The sequence below is a fragment of the Phyllobates terribilis genome, unplaced genomic scaffold (genome assembly GCF_046119375.1).
Source record: "Phyllobates terribilis strain yellow unplaced genomic scaffold, ASM4611937v1 Scaffold_11__3_contigs__length_659146591, whole genome shotgun sequence".
Classification (NCBI taxonomy): Eukaryota; Metazoa; Chordata; class Amphibia; order Anura; family Dendrobatidae; genus Phyllobates; species Phyllobates terribilis.
Genome location: NW_027362771.1, coordinates 159,624,218 through 159,644,989, shown reverse-complemented (window position 1 = coordinate 159,644,989; position 20,772 = coordinate 159,624,218). Strand labels below are relative to the sequence as shown.

At 42.0% G+C, this 20,772-nt stretch overlaps 1 protein-coding gene across 1 annotated transcript in view; it reads right to left on the bottom strand.

Annotated features, from left to right (window-relative positions):
• CAND1 (cullin associated and neddylation dissociated 1) overlaps positions 1 to 20,772 on the bottom strand; it is a 50,582-nt gene that overhangs the window by 14,102 nt on the left and 15,708 nt on the right. Inside the window, exons 3-6 of the mRNA XM_073651745.1 lie at positions 4,176 to 4,330; positions 3,362 to 3,485; positions 3,013 to 3,269; positions 2,822 to 2,927 (exon numbers count right to left, since the gene is read on the bottom strand). Of these exons, the coding sequence (XP_073507846.1) occupies positions 2,822 to 2,927; positions 3,013 to 3,269; positions 3,362 to 3,485; positions 4,176 to 4,330 (642 nt within the window). The remainder of the gene's footprint in view (positions 1 to 2,821; positions 2,928 to 3,012; positions 3,270 to 3,361; positions 3,486 to 4,175; positions 4,331 to 20,772) is intronic.

Here is a 20,772-nt window from a genome sequence, read left to right as displayed (position 1 = left end):
TTTACAAAGAAATATCAGGAAAAAAAGGATACACTATACCTAATGCAGAACATTAAAAAAGGAGATGTCCACTGTTACGGAATTTATTTTTGTTATTACATGTAATTTAGACTAAAAAGCAATTTTTTTATTTTTTTTTTAACCTTACAGCTTTCCAAGACACCTGAAACCACCATATATTTAATGCTATCATTATACCCTTCCTTTCAAGGCCATTTTATTGTCTTGCTGATCACTGCATATGCCAAAACTAATCCAATAATTAGCATATTGCCATTGCAGTTCTAAAAACAATTTTTGCCATAGGGGGAAGGGCAAGGACCATCCGCCTAGTCACCTTAACGCTCTCAATGCGTTAGGGTCCTGCCATGCAGACCGGAGAATGGACAGTGTAACAGATTCCACACTGTTCTCTTGGTCGCGAGTGGGATAACAGAGTGACACATTCCACTCTGTTTCCTTAAATAACAGATCTGAAAGAAAAAAGGGGAGAAGTTACTAAAAAACTACAAAGCCTTGAGGTACAGTAGAGACGAGTCTAGGATCAGATCCGTGTCTGCCTCCTTCTGACACCAAGCTAAAATGGATTAGCTTTGTGCCAGTTGCTGAGTGCACCCCGCTGAGGAGCAGCCAACTTTTTTGCCTAGTGACAGCAGCATACACCCATGGTTGCCTTCGTCCACCAATGAAGTGATAGAGAAAACAATTTTTGGCATAATATAATCGTAATTAATTTAGTAATCAATAAGACACTAAAACGAAAATGTTATGAAGGGTATAATGGTAGCAATAAATAAATGGTGGTGGTTTGGGGGGGGGGCGGGCCTAGGGAAACGGTCTGGTTCCTTTTAAAGTGAACCTGTCACTATGATAAGGCAGACTAATCTACAGACACCATGTTATAGAGCGGGGGAGGGGGGTGGGTGTGTGCTGACAAAATGATATATAGTTTTGCTAACAAAGACTCAGTATAACCCATGTTGTCATCATTAAACCTCCGTTCTCTCTGGGATTTTTGGTCCAGTGAGTAGTCCCATCAGTGATTGACAGCCATCTCTGTACGTACACCTGTACAAAGAAGGTTGTCAATCACCGATAGGACTGCCCGCTTGAGAGAAAATCCCAGAAAGCACAAAGGTTTAATGAATAAAACACAGATTACACTGAATCTTTTCTCACAAAGTTATATATCTGTCTACTCAGCTCACCCAGCCCTGTAGCATGCTGGGTGCAATGTCATAGTGACAGGTTTCCCTTAAACATATTGCACTGTCTGCCTTCTATAGTCTCTATTGTGAGTAAACTAGGAATTGGTCATACAGCTTGTTGTGGCAGGAAAAATGGTAACTGCCTTTTTCTGAGCTTCTCTCAGCTGATTTATGACCACAAAGTTAACATGTACAAGAAAACCATATGCAAGAGCTAAACAGTGAATATTTAGCACCAAATACAAGCAAGCATTTTTTTAAAAAAAAAAAAAAGGAACACCAAAGTGCCCGTGTCACACCATTTCTCCAAGTGCCACTTAGAGGATAACCAATTCCTTTAATAAGCAGTTTTTCAAGCACAGACACTCACTAAGGCTGGGTTCACATAGCGCTTTCCACTACGCTCAATGGCCTGAAGAGGCCATTGGACATAATGATGCAGACCGTGTGCTCCATCACACCTCATTTTTGGCTGTATACAGCTATTGGAGGTGGGCCACAAGACAGTCTAACTTTCAACCTATGACTTGATGTTTAAAAGAAAGCAAAATTTTTTTATTGAGGATTTTATATATAGGTAACAATACATAACAAAAAGGAAAGAAAAAGGTAAACGTAGGTTGAAGATAGTATAAATCACTTTAGATAATACAGCTGGTTTTTCTTTGCCTAGAACATTACATAATTGCTCAAAATTTAGTGATTAATTACAAGACAATCTTAGGGGTTGTAGTGTAAATGGTAGGTGAAAACAACTAAGGACAATTTAATCTAGACAGTATTTTAACGTCCATAGGCATTATATAAGAAAAGAAGATATTCTGTCAAACTGTAATAATCTACCTTATATGAGATTATAATTAAAGAGGTAAACCAGGTAATAGAGAAGAGATAACATAGAATGGGTAAGGAGAGGAGGAGAATAGAGGGTAAAGGGTGGGGGGGGACTGTTTTGTCCAAGAAGCTGAGGTTCAGGTTTTATATTTTATAGACGAGGAAAGTTGTTGCGCCAAGGAAGCCAGATCTCAACAAACCGCTTATGATTCTTCAGCTCCCAATTCGCCAGTTCCTCTAGTCTATATATTTGTTCCACTTTTGATTTCCAGAGTTGTATATTTGGAGCGCTGTCTGATTTCACACATGGTGGGTATAATAACTCTAGCAGAAGCTAGGAGGTGTCTCAGAAGAATTTATTTTTAGGCATATCTTCTGGGAACAGGTGTAATAGACAGACTTCTGGGGATACAGCCAATTGAAGCTGAAGATTCTTATTTACTGTGTGGATTATTTCCATCCAAAAGGGCCTGATTTTTTGAACGACTATTTTTCTGAAGTGAAAGTATTTTCAGTATGAGCTGAAGACATTCACATTTGGGGTAGACCCTGTCCACATTACCTTTTGAGCCTGCATTTAACATAAATGCTGGGAGAAGCTCCTGAAATAGATCTCTCACAGAAGGCTGCACATATGATTACTATGGCCAGACAAAGGCCAAAATTCACACACTTAGCCTCCATTGGATTAATGGAGCTTTAGCCATAATGACAGCTCAACAGGGCCTAGATAGGGGCTCATGTGTAGGTAGGAGTCAACGCAAACATATTTAACCTACCGTCTAACAAATGATTCAAAAGCCTGAATGCAGTATTCTCTTAGTTCATCATCATCAATGTTACAAAATTTAACCACAAGAGGAATTATCTTCTCTAAATATTCACCTGCAACAAGAATTTTATGACATGTTTAGATATCATAGTCAAAATATACATGTAGAACATACAAATATTACATGCTTTTGCTTACCAATCCTGTGACCCGCCTGCCTACTGATGGCAGCAATGCACTGTATGTAGGTCCTAGTGGTAGACATGGAATCATTTTTAGAAAGCTCTGCCAAGAGGTGCTCAATGAGATCAATGAATACAATGTTCCCACAACTCATAACCAGATGACCAAGAGCAATGATGGTTCTTTTCCTTACAGCCAGTCTTGGGCTTGTTAATTGTGGAAGCAAACAGCTCAGAATTGAAGGATGGAAATTAACAAGCAAGCCGCCCTGTCTGAAGAAAGAAACCATTTGGTATGTAAAATCTAATCTGTATCAATACTTTCTAGTGCTGCAAGTATAAGAATTGGCCCTTATAAATTGTACCTGCTTAGCATATCAGCCATGATGTCCAAGGCTTCCAGCTGCACGGACACATCCTCCTGCTTTGCGATAGCACTGGTGAGACGTCCAGTAATTTTCTTGCAAACATTTGCAGCCAAAGCAGATCCTGTAAAATAAAAGACACTGAGCTCAAATCCAAGAATTCTATTCTCTTTAAAAGTTCCAGTTAAAACAAAGTGGACATATAAAAAGATCTCATTTTGGGTGGGGGGGACGGGACATTAGGAACGCAACTGTAAAAAGCAATTATTAACGACTGTCATGTTAAGATTAAAATGATCACTTTGAACTGAGTGACAGCTCACTGTCTGACCTCTCAGACTGTGAGCCATCTATCAAGATAAAGAGACTGGTGCTGGGCAAAGAAACAAGGTAAGAAGCCAGTGTTTTTGTTTGTTTTTAAGTGCACAGTCACACCCACAGCACTTAACAACTCATTTGCATATGACAATGCTAGCTACTTTGAGAATGCTGCTATGGTAGAAGCTATAAAAGACGTCAAAGGACTAACATTTCAAAGACCTGCATGCTAAAGCTGGTTTAAGCACATAAATGTTATTTTTTGTTATTTCTGTAACAATAGTTCAAGATCTCTGCTTGCCGTTAATAAGTTTGAGACTTCACTAACTAGAGCCCAATCTAGTAGAACAAGCAGGCTCCATTACAGAGGCAACAGACATACAGGGTATTGTAATGAACAACGTCACTTTCCCATACTAACAAACCATATTTTCTAAAGAACATCATCAGCAACTGCCTGTTAAGCATTCATTGTAAGGGGAATACTCTAACTCACCACTAGAAGCTGGCGGAAGCTCTCCAATTACAGTTTTCAGTCCAATGCTCGATATATCGCGTAGCTGTTCCTTGTCGGACAACATATTGGTGCAGAGAGTGTCCACAATAGTCTCTACTTGATATTCTTTTACTTTACTTACAAGAGGGCCGAGGCTAAACAGAATAAGAACACATACATCTCAAGTGCCACGTTTGACAACACACATTGCTTACTTATTTCTTTATAAAAGTATGTTACTTAAAACTACAAAAAAACATAAAAAAGGTAAAGCAACAGTTAAACAAATGTGAAAGCTAAAGACCTATTCAAATGAATGGGACACTCATTTTTGCAATAAACACTACTCACAAAAAGTTAGGGGTATTCGGCTTTCGGGTGAAATTTGAGCATGAACCTAAAATGCACTCTAACCCTTTCAGGTGAACTTAATGTGACCTTCTCTAAACTTTTGAATGCACAAGTCCAACTGTTCAATGTTTCAGTACTTCTCACACAACTTGCTGTTCTCTAGCAAGGAGCTTAATGGCAAAATTCACAACAGGTGTTTGATACATGAAACGCCCAATAATTTTCGAGGTTCAATTAGAATTGGTATTAAACAGTCCTCCACATCATGCTGTTCACATTTTGACATTACGAGACCAAAAAGACACCGAACAAATGAACGGTATCGCGTCAAGCAGGGTGTTCTCAGACGGAAGTGGCTACTGAGCTTAGAGTGTCACATAGTGTCATCAGCAGGTTGCGAGAGAGACTGGAAGAGTTACAGAAAGGCAGAGAAGTGGACGTCCTTTGACAACATCCCACACTGATGACCGCCATATTGTGAACAATGCTCTACTATGATGAATGTCACACAACTCTAGGCACATCTAAGGGAGGGTGAGAGGCACCAAAGTGTCATGTAAGACCATTCAAAACAGTTTACATCAGCGTGGTCTGCATGCTAGATGACCTGCAAGGGTACCTGACCACACCACCAGGCACAGGCATCACAGTCTTGCATGGGCCAGGGAGCATCTACGCTGGACGAAGGACCAGTGGGCCTCACTGCCGTTCACTGAAGTAGTTTCACACTGAACAGAAAAGATGGCCACCAACGATGTTGGAGATGTCAAGGAGAATGCTATGCATCAGCCACTTGTCACCAGACGAGCCATTGGTGGTGGTGTTAGTGTGGGCAGGTCTGTCTAGTCAATACAGTACTGCCCTACACTTTGTGAGTGGTACAGTGACAAGCACCTACTCCTTGAACAACAATATTCCAATCATTGTGCCTCTCCACGAACACCAAAGGCCTAATTTTATCTTCATGGAAGACAATGCTTCAGCTCGTTGAGGTTGTATTATTAGGGAAAGGCTGCTGGAGACTGTGGTAACGCAAGTGGAGATGCTTACACTTCTTCTAGACCTGAATCCCATAGAAAACCTATGGGATCAGCTGAGCCGCCATGTAGAGGCTCGTAACTCTGTACCCCCAGAACCTCAATGACCTGAGTGCCCCCCTTCAAGAAGAGTGGGATGCCATGCCTCAGCAGACAATAATTCAACTTGTGAACAGCATGAGATGTCGTTGTCAACCTGTAATTGATGCTCAAGGCCACAAGTTATTAAGGCTGTGTGCCCACGTAGCGTTTTTCAAGCGTTTTTGATGCGGAATTTCCGCAGCGGAAACGCTTGTAAAACGCTTGGTAACCCGCACCCCATGATCCCCAATGGGTTTCCGCAACTTCTATGCACATTCTGCGGATTTTTCCGCAGCGTTTATGCTGCGTTCAAAAATCCGCAGCATGTCATTTAATTATGCGTTTCCGCAAGCGGAATTGCCTTTGTCCAATGCATAAAAAACGCAAGGCAATTCCGCATGTGGAAAACGCGTGTTAAACGCGCGAAAAATGCGCGATAAACGCGTGCGGAATTCCGCATGCGTTTTTCCGGGAGAGGACTTGCATTTATGCAGCAGAAATTTTCTGCTTCATAAATGCAACGTGGGCACATAGCCTTAGACGTTGACATTTTTTGTTGGGGTACACTTACTACTGTTGGCTTTTGTTTCAATAAATTGTTTGAGATTAGGAAATCACTATTGCATCCTTCTACTTAAATGGCCAACTTTCATGATAAAGTATCACTGTAGCATGAACTTTAAGTTTTCCATAAATTTCGCCCGAAAGCCAAATATCTCTAATTTTAGTAGTAGAATATCTGTCGCATAAGAACATGCATAATAATCCTGGTATAGCACAACATTATACCCAACAATTAAAATTCTTATACTCACCGCCACAGGAGAGTACAAGTGTTTTTATTTTAAACAGGGCCAAACACTCAGATTGAGAAAGGTTTGTCCTAGTAGTGGACAACTCCTTTAATGGCATTGACTGTATCAGACACCTCCACCATGGTATCTGCCAGTATGTCTCATTATTGAGGATACATTAATTCTGACCAAATTCCCAACTCCATGTGCATAAATACATCCACAAATGTGCAAGGAACCTCCACCATACTTCACCGTTACCAGCAGACACTCACTGTATTGCTCTTCAGCCATTTGGTGAACAAACTGCCTTCAATTAACCCCTTTCTGGCCGAGGGCGTACTAATACTTATCTGTGCCCTGGCCCCTATGGGCCAGAAACGTATTAGTACGCCTTGGCGATTTCGCCCACACACAAGCGGTGCGGGTGAGATCGCCGCCGGGTGTCAGCTGATAGCACTGGGTGTCAGCTGTAACAATGTGCAGGGAGCGGTCCCGCACCGCTCCCGGCACATTAACCCCCGAAATGCTGCGATAGAAATCGATCGCAGCATTCCGGTGGCAGGAGGAGGTAAGCGCTATACTTACCTTCTCTGACGGAGTCCAAGTCCGATCCCGGATGTCGCCATCGTGACCCGATGTCATCATGACAACATCCGGGTCACCAGAAGGCAGAAAGTTGTTTTTGTCATGAGCAGTACACGACCAAAGTAACTTATCCCTGTGCAGCGCTGACAGTATGCATACCACAGGGATGGTTTTGAATTCCTGTGCTATACAGCAGATCAGGCTGCAAAAAGTGAAAGTCCCATAGTGGGACAATGTATAAAAGTAATAAAAATGTCAGAAAGTGAAAAAAAAATAAAAATTGTAAAAATAAAAAATAAAATATATACATACAATAAATATATATACACACACTGCGTGCAGAATTATTAGGCAAATGAGTATTTTGATCACTTTGATACTTTTTATACATGTTGTCCTGCTCCAAGCTGCATAGGCTTGAGAGCCAACTACCAATTAAGTAAATCTGGTGATGTGCATCTCTGTAATGAGGAGGGGTGTTGACTAATGACATCAACACCCTATATAAGGTGTGCTTAATTATTAGGCAACTTCCTTTCCTTTGGCAAAATGGGTCAGAAGACAGATTTGACGGGCTCTGAAAAGTCCAAAATTGTGAGATGTCTTGCAGAGGGATGCAGCAGTCTTGAAATTTCCAAACTTTTGAAGCGTGATCACTGAACAATCAAGCGTTTCATGGCAAATAGCCAACAGGGTCGCAAGAAGCGTGTTGGCCAAAAAAGGCGCAAAATAACTGTCCATGAAATGAGGAAAATCAAGCGTGAAGCTGCCAAGATGCCATTCGCCACCAGTTTTGCCATATTTCAGAGCTGCAACGTTACTGGAGTATCAAAAAGCACAAGGTGTGCGATACTCAGGGACATGGCCAAGGTAAGGAATGCTGAAAAACGACCACCTTTGAACAAGAAACATAAGATAAAACGTCAAGAATGGGTCAAGAAATATCTTAAGACTGATTTTTCAAAAGTTTTATGGACTGATGAAATGAGAGGGACTCTTGAATGGCCAGATGGATGGGCCAGAGGCTGGATCAATAAAGGGCAGAGAGCTCCACTCCGATTCAGACGCCAGCAAGGTGGAGGTGGGGTACTGGTATGGGCTGGTATCATCAAAGATGAACTTGTGGCACCTAGTCGGGTTGAGGATGGAGTGAAGCTCAACTCCCAGACGTATTGCCAGTTTCTGGAAGACAACTTCTTCAAGCAGTGGTACAGGAAGAAGTCGGTATCGTTCAAGAAAAACATGATTTTCATGCAGGACAATGCTTCATCACATGCATCCAACTACTCCACAGTGTGGCTGGCCAGTAAAGGTCTAAAAGAAGAAAAAATAATGACATGGCCCCCTTGTTCACCTGATCTGAACCCCATAGAGAACCTGTGGTCCATCATAAAATGCGAGATCTACAGGGAGGGAAAACAGTACACCTCTCGGAACAGTGTCTGGGAGGCTGTGGTGGCTGCTGAACGCAATTGTTGATCGAAAACAGAACAAGCAACTGACAGAATCTATGGATGGAAGGCTGTTGAGTGTCATCATAAAGAAAGGTGGCTATATTGGTCACTAATTTTTTTGTTTTTTGATTTTGCATGTCAGAAATGTTTATTTCTAAATTTTGTGCACCGATATTGGTTTACCTGGTGAAAATAAACAAGTGAGATGGGATTATATTTGGTTTTTATTAAGTTGCCTAATAATTCTGTACAGTAATAGTTACCTGTACAAACAGATATTCTCCTAAGATAGCCAAATCTAAAAAAAAAAAAAAACACTCCAACTTCCAAAAATATTAAGCTTGGATATTTATGAGTCTTTTGGGTTGATTGAGATTGGGTGTGTGTGTGAGAGAGAGTGTGTGTGTGAGAGTGTGTGTGTGTGTGTGTGTGTGAGTGAGAGTGTGTGTGTGTGTGTGAGTGAGAGTGTGTGTGTGTGTGTGAGTGAGAGTGTGTGTGTGTGTGTGAGTGAGAGTGTGTGTGTGTGTGTGAGTGAGAGTGTGTGTGTGTGTGTGAGTGAGAGTGTGTGTGTGTGTGTGAGTGAGAGTGTGTGTGTGTGTGTGAGTGAGAGTGTGTGTGTGTGTGTGTGAGTGAGAGTGTGTGTGTGTGTGAGTGAGAGTGTGTGTGAGAGTGAGAGTGAGAGTGTGTGTGTGTGTGTGAGTGAGAGAGTGTGAGTGTGAGTGTGAGAGTGAGAGTGAGAGTGAGAGTGAGAGTGAGAGTGAGAGTGAGAGTGAGTGTGAGTGTGAGTGTGAGTGTGAGAGTGAGTGTATATTATATATATATATATATATATATATATATATATATATATATATATATATATATATATATATATATATATATATATATATATATATATATATATATATATATATATATATATATATATATATATATATATATATATATATATATATATATAAAACTCCAGCACTTTCACCGTATCCATCAAAATGGATACGGAAAAGGTGCTGGAGTTTTTCTAATCTACTTCTTACCTCAAAAAAAAACAGTGAAATTCCAAGTTGTTAGGTCAGAAAACACAAATAATGCCAAGGAAGGGGGTGAAGACGATCACAAGCCACTGTAAACACACACAATTGTAGATACACTGTGGTTTGTCCTGGTGAAGAAGTTTGTAACTTTGAAACGTGTTGACTAATAAACCGCATTCCTGGATATTGTTCTTTTCCATTCTACTACACCGGCAGCCCAGATTAACCCTAAAGGCCCCGTCACACATAACAAGATCGCTAGCGAGATCGTTGATGCGTCCTGGTTTTTGTGATGCAATAGCGATCTCGCTAGTGATCTCGTTATGTCTGACAGGTAGCAACGATCAGGCCCCTGCTGTGAGATCGCTGATCGTTACAAAGCTTCCTGTACCATTCCTGGGTCGTTGCGCTCCCGCTGGGCAATGTGCATCGCTGTATTTGACACCTTATGAACGACCTCATTAGCGATTTAGAACTGAGACACGTAGGCGTGCATAAATTGGACTTTTCCGCGCCCCTCGTCCCCAATTGGGGGTCGCTACTGCGTCCTTGTTTTTCGGATCCCACCAGCGTTCTCCGGCTGTGACTCCACTTTGAATAAATCAGACATCTTTAGCGAGGTAGGTATTGTTTGGGGTCTTAAATGAGTGTCCATTTTTAATTCATTTATAGGACATCTACCAATTATCTGCTATCATTGCTCTTCAGGGAAGGAGGGCTTGGCTTCTATTTGTATATATATGCTTTTGCATGGTCAGATATTTTAGGGGTCTCGTGCACACACACCCACACAGCACGTTTTCTGACATGCTGTCCTGGCCAACCGCTTCAGAGTTTTTCACACGCCAATTAACATGAATCTTAAATCAATAGACTCTGTTGTTTTGGCCTGTTGCACGCTTCACAACTTTCTTCGTCGACGTGATGCAATTACGTACTGTCCGCCTGGCTTCGTGGACTCTGTGGACCTAGCCAATGGGGAAGTGGAGCTCCGTGAATGGCATGCAAACGATCCTGCAATTGCAGGCCTTCAACCAGTGGGACATGGCAGAAACACCCATGATGCGAAGACCTGCCGCAACAACTACTGCCAGTATTTTAACGGTCCTGGTGCTGTTCCTTGGCAGCATCAGAACCTATAGTGGGCAACTACTCATGTTTCTACACTACTGACATTTCTGTACTGATGTGTCTAATAAACTGTGTGTTCTACTATGCAAAAGCTTTGTTTCTCATTCTTTCAGTAGTAGCAGTAGTCACAGCAGTAAGCAGTCCATTATTTATATATATATATATATATATATATATATATATATATATATATATATATATATATATATATATATATATACATACACACACATGCGTATACAGATACATACATACACACATACATACAAGCATATACATTCGTGTACTCGTATATAAACAGATTCATCCATGTACTCATACATATTTTTAAGTACATAAATATATACAGTACAGACCAAAAGTTTGGACACACCTTCTCATTTAAAGATTTTTCTGTATTTTCATGACTATGAAAACTGTACACTCACACTGAAGGCATCAAAACTATGAATTAACACATGTGGAATTATATACTTAACAAAAAAGTGTGAAACAACTGAAAATATGTCTTATATTCTAGGTTCTTCAAAGTAGCCACCTTTTGCTTTGATGACTGCTTTGCACACTCTTGGCATTCTCTTGATGAGCTTCAAGAGGTATTCACCGGAAATGGTCTTCCAACAATCTTGAAGGAGTTCCCAGAGATGCTTAGCACTTGTTGCCCCTTTTGCCTTCACTCTGCGGTCCAGCTCACCCCAAACCATCTCGATTGGGTTCAGGTCTGGTTACTTTGCATCTGGTGCTCGGGTATGCACCAAGTATAGCGGGTGCTCAAGTCTCCGCCCCAAATGTTTTGCAGCCGTTATACAGCCAAAAAAACCTCGCAGAGATTGCCTACCATGCACGAGAGATCACCGCATGTTATTTTTTTGGGGTGTCTAATAACCGTGAAACATGCGGGGCCTCGAGAATGTCACTTGAGCACCCGTGATACATGGTGCATACCCGAGTACCCGATGCAAACTCAAATAGCGAGCACTTGCACTCAAGACTAATGACAACTTATTCAATATGATGACCTAATGTTATCAAATTCTGTGTCGTACCTCTGGGTTTAAAATGTTCACTATACCCCTTGATAAAATCCTGGAGGGGTGTAGTTTCCAAAATGGAGTCACTGGTGGGAGGGGGGGTGGGGGTTTCCACTATTTAGGCACATCAGGGACTCTCCAAACGCAACATGGTGTCCGCTAATTATTCAAGCAAATTTTACATTCAAAAAATTAGTCAGCGGTCGCGCGACTTGTCACATGACTAAATTACGTCATGGAAGGTCCTTTCACGCCACCGCGAGCCGTAGAAGAAACCGGACGCAGAGGAGATAAGACCGGGGGACATCGGAAGGTCAGTATAATTCTTTTTTTTTTTTTTTTTTAACAGGTACCATGGTACCCGGGTCTGGAGGAGAGTCTCCTTCTCCAGACCGGGTACCATCCGCACATTGAATCGTTTAATATCCGCATGTGCACATGTAGTGATGCGGATATTAAGCAATTCAATGCAAGTCAATGGCAGCGATTACGCTGCGTATCTGCAAAATTAATGGACATGCTGCGTATTTTTCCGCCATGATAATCCGCAGCGGAAATCTCCGCAGCATGTGCGCAGCACATGCAGATCATTGGGGACCATGGGGCACGCATTACCAAGCTTCTTTTAAACGTTTTCGCTGCGGAAATTCCGCGGCAAAAACGCTTGAAAAACGCATAGTGGGCACGCAGCCTTACCCCTGCGAAAATAAAAAAATTTGGGTCTAAAGTAACATTTTTGTGAAAAAAGTTAAATGTTCATTTTTTTCTTCCACATTCCAAAAATTAATAAACATCTTGAATGTGGGGTGCAGTTTTTAGAATGATGTCACTTTTGGGTATTTTCTGTCATAAAGCCCCTCAAAGTCACTTCAAATGTGATGTGGTCTCTAAAAAAATTATTTGGTAAATTTTGTTGTAAAAATGAGAAATCACTGGTCAACTTTTAACCTTTATAGCTCCCTAATAAGAAAAAAAAAATGTTGGTTCCAAAATTGTGCTGATGTAAAGTAGACATGTGGGAAATGTCATTTAGGCTATGTGCCCACAATGCAGAAATGCTCCGGATTTTTCCTCAGCGTTTCTGCATCTCCCTGGCAGGAAAAACACATGCGGATTGCACATGAGGATTGCACATGCATTTTTCCTGCCAGGGACATGCGGATATGAAGCGTTCTTCACATGCATTTCCGCATGCGGGTTGACAAGCGCTTTCCAAGCGATTTTAGCATCACTTGGAAAGTGCTTGACAACTTGGTCACACTATATAAATCCATGCAAACGGCATGGATTTATATAGTGTGACCCGGGAGAATGTAAAAAAATAAAAAATAAATCTAAAATTACCTTCCGATGGCCCCCGGTGTCTTGCTTCACTCGGTGCTGACTACCAGCAGATTGCGGTACACTGAAGGACCAGCCGACGTCAGCGTCGCATGACCAGTCACATGACTATGACGTCAGCACAGGTCCATCAGTCCATCGCGATTTGCGGCATGAGAGGAGGAGCGCACCGCGGGCCGCCAGAAGGTAAGTATCATATTGATTTTTTAGTTTATTCTTTTTTTTTTTCACAGGTTCTATGGTACCCGAGTCCAGAGGAGAGTCTGCTCTCCTCTAGACCTGGGTACCATCCGCACATTGGAACGCGTGGATTGCGCATCTACATATACAGTGATGCGTAATCCATGCGTTCCACTGCAAGTCAATGGCGGCGAAAAAGCAGCACTTCCGCAAAATAATTGGTAGTGCTGCGTTTTTTTCCGAAGTGATAATCCGCAGCGGAAATTTCCGCAGCATGTGCACAGCACATGCGGATTATCATTGGGGAACATGGCAGGCCTTCTACCATGCGTTTTTTAAGCGTTTCTGCAGCGTTTTTGCTGCTGCGGAAAAGCTTAAAAAACACATCGTGGGCACACAGCCTAACTATTTTGTGTAACATATCTCTCTGATTTAAGGGCATAAAAATTCTAATTTTGAATACTGCGAAATTTTCAAAAAAAAAAAAAAATCCGATTTTTTCACAAATAAACGCAAGTGATATCGAAGAAATTTTACCACCATCATGAAGTACAATATGTCACGAAAAAATAATCTCAGAATCAGCAGGATCCGTTGAAGCGTTCCAGAATAATTACCTCAAAGTGACAGTGGTCAGAATTGTAAAAATTGGCCCGGTCATTAATGTGAAAACCACCCTCAGGGGTAAAGGGGTTAAAGGCACAATTTTAAAATCTTTTAGCCCAGAGCACACGTTACCATTTTTCTGCACCCTCTGGGAGAAAACTGGCTGGTGCTGAGTCATATGACTTCTGACATGAAACAGTCTTCCACAACCTCAACATGGTAGCAGAATGTGGCTGTTCCTCACCCAGTTTTAAGCCTCCTACACAGCTGTTTCTGTTAATGACCCACATATCAAAATGATGATCATTATCACGTTTAGTGTAATTGGATAATCATACATCCGAAAAATCCTACAAAAGCCATTTGTACAAGTGTACCTAGGAGAATTGATTCTGTTTTGAAGGTGATTACGCCAAATATTCATCAATTTAGATTTATTGCTTGTTCATTCACTTTGTGTTTTAACAGATTAAAAATCTACATTAGTAAACAGGTTGTCCACTACTAGGACAACCCCTTCTTGATCTAAATGTTTGGCACTGAAAATAAATTAAAAAAAGCCTATTCTCCTCTCCCGTGCCGGCACCGTTCCAGCGATGCCGGCACTCACGGTCCCAGGGCCCTCGTGCGGTTGTTGTGACACGCAAGTCTGAAGCCAAATCAACGCTGGCATCACTGTCCCCACCTTTGCATGAATTGAACATGAAGAGGAAGCGAGAGAGCAGCCGCAGACCTGACTTCCTCTTCATGTTCAATCTGCACGAATGCGGGGACAGTGACGCCAGCGCCGATTGGGCGCCGGGCTCATGTGTCACAACAACCGCACGAGAGACCAGGGAATGTGAGTGCCAATACTGCGGGAATGGCGCCGGCACAGGACAAGAGTATAAGCTTTATTTTATCAGGACCAAACATTAAGATCATGAAGGGGTTGTCCTAGTAGTTGACAACCCCTTTTAAACTTCTATTTTTGAAAGCATTCTTACTTTGCAGGATTTTTTCCCCAGTACTATATAAACTTTTTTTTTTTTTTTACTACATTGTGAAGAGAGATATTTTCTACGTTTATGCTGCTTTAAAGTGTAACTGTCAATTTGAAAAAGGTTTTATGTTCCAAGTGCTGCATAGTGTCTAGGTCCTGAGACCCCCACCAATCGCTCAAAACACTGTATGAGGTATATGCAGGGTGTGTACGTTCACTCTCAGAGGTGTACAGACTATTGAGCCCGTACTCCGCTGTGTGAGAGTGAATGTACAGAGCCAGAGACTTACTATTATACCCATACACCGCTGTGTGAGAGTGAATGTACAGAGCCATAGACTTACTATTATACCCATACACCGCTGCGTGAGAGTGAACGTACAGAGCCATAGACTTACTATTATACCCATACACCGCTGTGTGAGAGTGAATGTACAGAGCCATACACTTACTATTATACCCATACACCGCTGTGTGAGAGTGAATGTACAGAGCCATACACTTACTATTATACCCATACACCGCTGTGTGAGAGTGAATGTACAGACCCATAGACTTACTATTATACCCATACACCGCTGTGTGAGAGTGACTGTACAGAGCCATAGACTTACTATTATACCCATACACCACTGTGTGAGAGTGACTGTACAGAGCCATAGACTTACTATTATACCCATACACCGCTGTGTGAGAGTGACTATACAGAGCCACAGACTTACTATTATACCCATACACCGCTGTGTGAGAGTGACCGTACAGAGCCATAGACTTACTATTATACCCATACACCGCTGTGTGAGAGTGACTGTACAGAGCCATAGACTTACTATTATACCCATACACCGCTGTGTGAGAGTGAATGTACAGAGCCATAGACTTACTATTATACCCATACACTGCTGTGTGAGAGTGAATATACAGAGCCATAGACTTACTATTATACCCATACACCGCTGTGTAAGAGTGACTGTACAGAGCCATAGACTTACTATTATACCCATACATTGCTGTGTGAGAGTGAATGTACAGAGCCATAGACTTACTATTATACCCATACGCCGCTGTGTGAGAGTGAATGTACAGAGCCATAGACTTACTATTATAACAATACACCGCTGTGTGAGAGTGACTGTACAGAGCCATAGACTTACTATTATACCCATACACCGCTGTGTGAGAGTGAATGTACAGACCCATACTTACTATTATACCCATACACCGCTGTGTGAGAGTGAATGTACAGAGCCAAAGTCTTACTATTATACCCATACACCGCTGTGTGAGAGTGACTGTACAGAGCCATAGACTTACTATTATACCCATACACCGCTGTGTGAGAGTGAATGTACAGAGCCATAGACTTACTATTATACCCATACACCGCTGTGTGAGAGTGAATGTACAGAGCCATAGACTTACTATTATACCCATACACCGCTGTGTCAGAGTGAATGTACAGAGCCATAGACTTACTATTATACCCATACACCGCTGTGTGAGAGTGAATGTACAGAGCCAGAGACTTACTATTATACCCATACACCGCTGTGTGAGAGTGAATGTACAGAGCCATAGACTTACTATTATACCCATACACCGCTGTGTGAGAGTGAATGTACAGAGCCATAGACTTACTATTATACCCATACACCGCTGTGTGAGAGTGAATGTACAGAGCCATAGACTTACTATTATACCCATACACCGCTGTGTCAGAGTGAATGTACAGAGCCATAGACTTACTATTATACCCATACACCGCTGTGTGAGAGTGAATGTACAGAGCCAGAGACTTACTATTATACCCATACACCGCTATGTGAGAGTGAATGTACAGAGCCATAGACTTACTATTATACCCATACACCGCTGTGTGAGAGTGAATGTAGAGCCATAGACTTACTATTATACCCATACACCGCTGTGTGAGAGTGAATGTACAGAGCCATAGACTTACTATTATACCCATACACCGCTGTGTGAGAGTGAATGTACAGAGCCATAGACTTACTATTATACCCATACACCGCTGTGTGAGAGTGAATGTACAGAGCCATAGACTTACTATTATACCCATACACCGCTGTGTGAGAGTGAATGTACAGAGCCATAGACTTACTATTATACCCATACACCGCTGTGTGAGAGTGAATGTACAGAGCCATAGACTTACTATTATACCCATACACCGCTGTGTGAGAGTGAATGTACAGAGCCATAGACTTACTATTATACCCATACACCGCTGTGTGAGAGTGAACGTACAGAGCCATAGACTTACTATTATACCCATACACCGCTGTGTGAGAGTGAATTATACCCATACACCGCTGTGTGAGAGTGACTGTACAGAGCCATAGACTTACTATTATACCCATACATTGCTGTGTGAGAGTGAATGTACAGAGCCATAGACTTACTATTATACCCATACACTGCTGTGTGAGAGTGACTGTACAGAGCCATAGACTTACTATTATACCCATATACCGCTGTGTGAGAGTGACTGTACAGAGCCATAGACTTACTATTATACCCATACACCGCTGTGTGAGAGTGACTGTACAGAGCCATAGACTTACTATTATACCCATACACCGCTGTGTCAGAGTGAATGTACAGAGCCATAGACTTACTATTATACCCATACACCGCTGTGTGAGACTGAATGTACAGAGCCATACACTTACTATTATACCCATACACCGCTGTGTGAGAGTGAATGTACAGAGCCATACACTTACTATTATACCCATACACCGCTGTGTGAGAGTGAATGTACAGAGCCATAGACTTACTATTATACCCATACACCGCTGTGTGAGAGTGACTGTACAGAGCCATAGACTTACTATTATACCCATACACCACTGTGTGAGAGTGACTGTACAGAGCCATAGACTTACTATTATACCCATACACCGCTGTGTGAGAGTGACTGTACAGAGCCATAGACTTACTATTATACCCATACACCGCTGTGTGAGAGTGACCGTACAGAGCCATAGACTTACTATTATACCCATACACCGCTGTGTGAGAGTGACTGTACAGAGCCATAGACTTACTATTATACCCATACACCGCTGTGTGAGAGTGACCGTACAGAGCCATAGACTTACTATTATACCCATACACCGCTGTGTGAGAGTGAATGTACAGAGCCATAGACTTACTATTATACCCATACACTGCTGTGTGAGAGTGAATATACAGAGCCATAGACTTACTATTATACCCATACACCGCTGTGTAAGAGTGACTGTACAGAGCCATAGACTTACTATTATACCCATACATTGCTGTGTGAGAGTGAATGTACAGAGCCATAGACTTACTATTATACCCATACACCGCTGTGTAAGAGTGACTGTACAGAGCCATAGACTTACTATTATACCCATACATCGCTGTGTGAGAGTGAATGTACAGAGCCATAGACTTACTATTATAACAATACACCGCTGTGTGAGAGTGACTGTACAGAGCCATAGACTTACTATTATACCCATACGCCGCTGTGTGAGAGTGAATGTACAGAGCCATAGACTTACTATTATAACAATACACCGCTGTGTGAGAGTGACTGTACAGAGCCATAGACTTACTATTATACCCATACACCGCTGTGTGAGAGTGAATGTACAGACCCATACTTACTATTATACCCATACACCGCTGTGTGAGAGTGAATGTACAGAGCCATAGACTTACTATTATACCCATACACCGCTGTGTGAGAGTGACTGTACAGAGCCATAGACTTACTATTATACCCATACACCGCTGTGTGAGAGTGAATGTACAGAGCCATAGACTTACTATTATACCCATACACCGCTGTGTGAGAGTGAATGTACAGAGCCATAGACTTACTATTATACCCATACACCGCTGTGTCAGAGTGAATGTACAGAGCCATAGACTTACTATTATACCCATACACCGCTGTGTGAGAGTGAATGTACAGAGCCAGAGACTTACTATTATACCCATACACCGCTGTGTGAGAGTGAATGTACAGAGCCATAGACTTACTATTATACCCATACACCGCTGTGTGAGAGTGAATGTACAGACCCATACTTACTATTATACCCATACACCGCTGTGTGAGAGTGAATGTACAGACCCATACTTACTATTATACCCATACACCGCTGTGTGAGAGTGAATGTACAGAGCCAGAGACTTACTATTATACCCATACACCGCTGTGAGAGTGAATGTACAGAGCCATAGACTTACTATTATACCCATACACCGCTGTGTGAGAGTGAATGTACAGAGCCATAGACTTACTATTATACCCATACACCGCTGTGTGAGAGTGAACGTACAGAGCCATAGACTTACTATTATACCCATACACCGCTGTGTGAGAGTGAATTATACCCATACACCGCTGTGTGAGAGTGACTGTACAGAGCCATAGACTTACTATTATACCCATACATTGCTGTGTGAGAGTGAATGTACAGAGCCATAGACTTACTATTATACCCATACACTGCTGTGTGAGAGTGACTGTACAGAGCCATAGACTTACTATTATACCCATACACCGCTGTGTGAGAGTGACTGTACAGAGCCATAGACTTACTATTATACCCATACACCGCTGTGTGAGAGTGACTGTACAGAGCCATAGACTTACTATTATACCCATACACCGCTGTGTCAGAGTGAATGTACAGAGCCATAGACTTACTATTATACCCATACACCGCTGTGTGAGAGTGAATGTACAGAGCCATAGACTTACTATTATACCCATACACCGCTGTGTGAGAGTGACTGTACAGAGCCATAGACTTACTATTATACCCATACACCGCTGTGTGAGAGTGAATGTACAGGGCCATAGACTTACTATTATACCCATACATCGCTGTGTGAGAGTGAATGTACAGGGCCATAGACTTACTATTATACCCATACACCGCTGTGTGAGAGTGAATGTACAGAGCCATAGACTTACTATTATACCCATACACCGCCGTGTGAGAGTGACTGTACAGAGCCATAGACTTACTATTATACCCATACACCGCCGTGTCAGAGTGAATGTACAGAGCCATAGACTTACTATTATACCCATACACCGCTGTGTGAGAGTGACTGTACAGAGCCATAGACTTACTATTATACCCATACACCGCTGTGTCAGAGTGAATGTACAGAGCCATAGACTTACTATTATACCCATACACCGCTGTGTCAGAGTGAATGTACAGAGCCATAGACTTACTATTATACCCATACACCGCTGTGTGAGAGTGACTGTACAGAGCCATAGACTTACTATTATACCCATACACCGCTGTGTCAGAGTGAATGTACAGAGCCATAGACTTACTATTATACCCATACACTGCTGTGTGAGAGTGAATATACAGAGTCATAGACTTACTATTATACCCATACACCGCTGTGTAAGAGTGACTGTACAGAGCCATAGACTTACTATTATACCCATACACCGCTGTGTGAGAGTGAATGTACAGAGCCATAGACTTACTATTATACCCATACACCGCTGTGTGAGAGTGAACGTACAGAGCCATAGACTTACTATTATACCCATACACCGCTGTGTGAGAGTGAATTATACCCATACACTGCTGTGTGAGAGTGACTGTACAGAGCCATAGACTTACTATTATACCCATACATTGCTGTGTGAGTGAATGTACAGAGCCATAGACTTACTATTATACCCATACACCGCTGTGTGAGAGTGAATGTACAGAGCCATAGACTTACTATTATACCCATACACCGCTGTGTGAGAGTGACTGTACAGAGCCATAGACTTACTATTATACCCATACACCGCTGTGTGAGAGTGACTGTACAGAGCCATAGACTTACTATTATACCCATACACCGCTGTGTCAGAGTGAATGTACAGAGCCATAGACTTACTATTATACCCATACACCGCTGTGTGAGTGACTGTACAGAGCCATAGACTTACTATT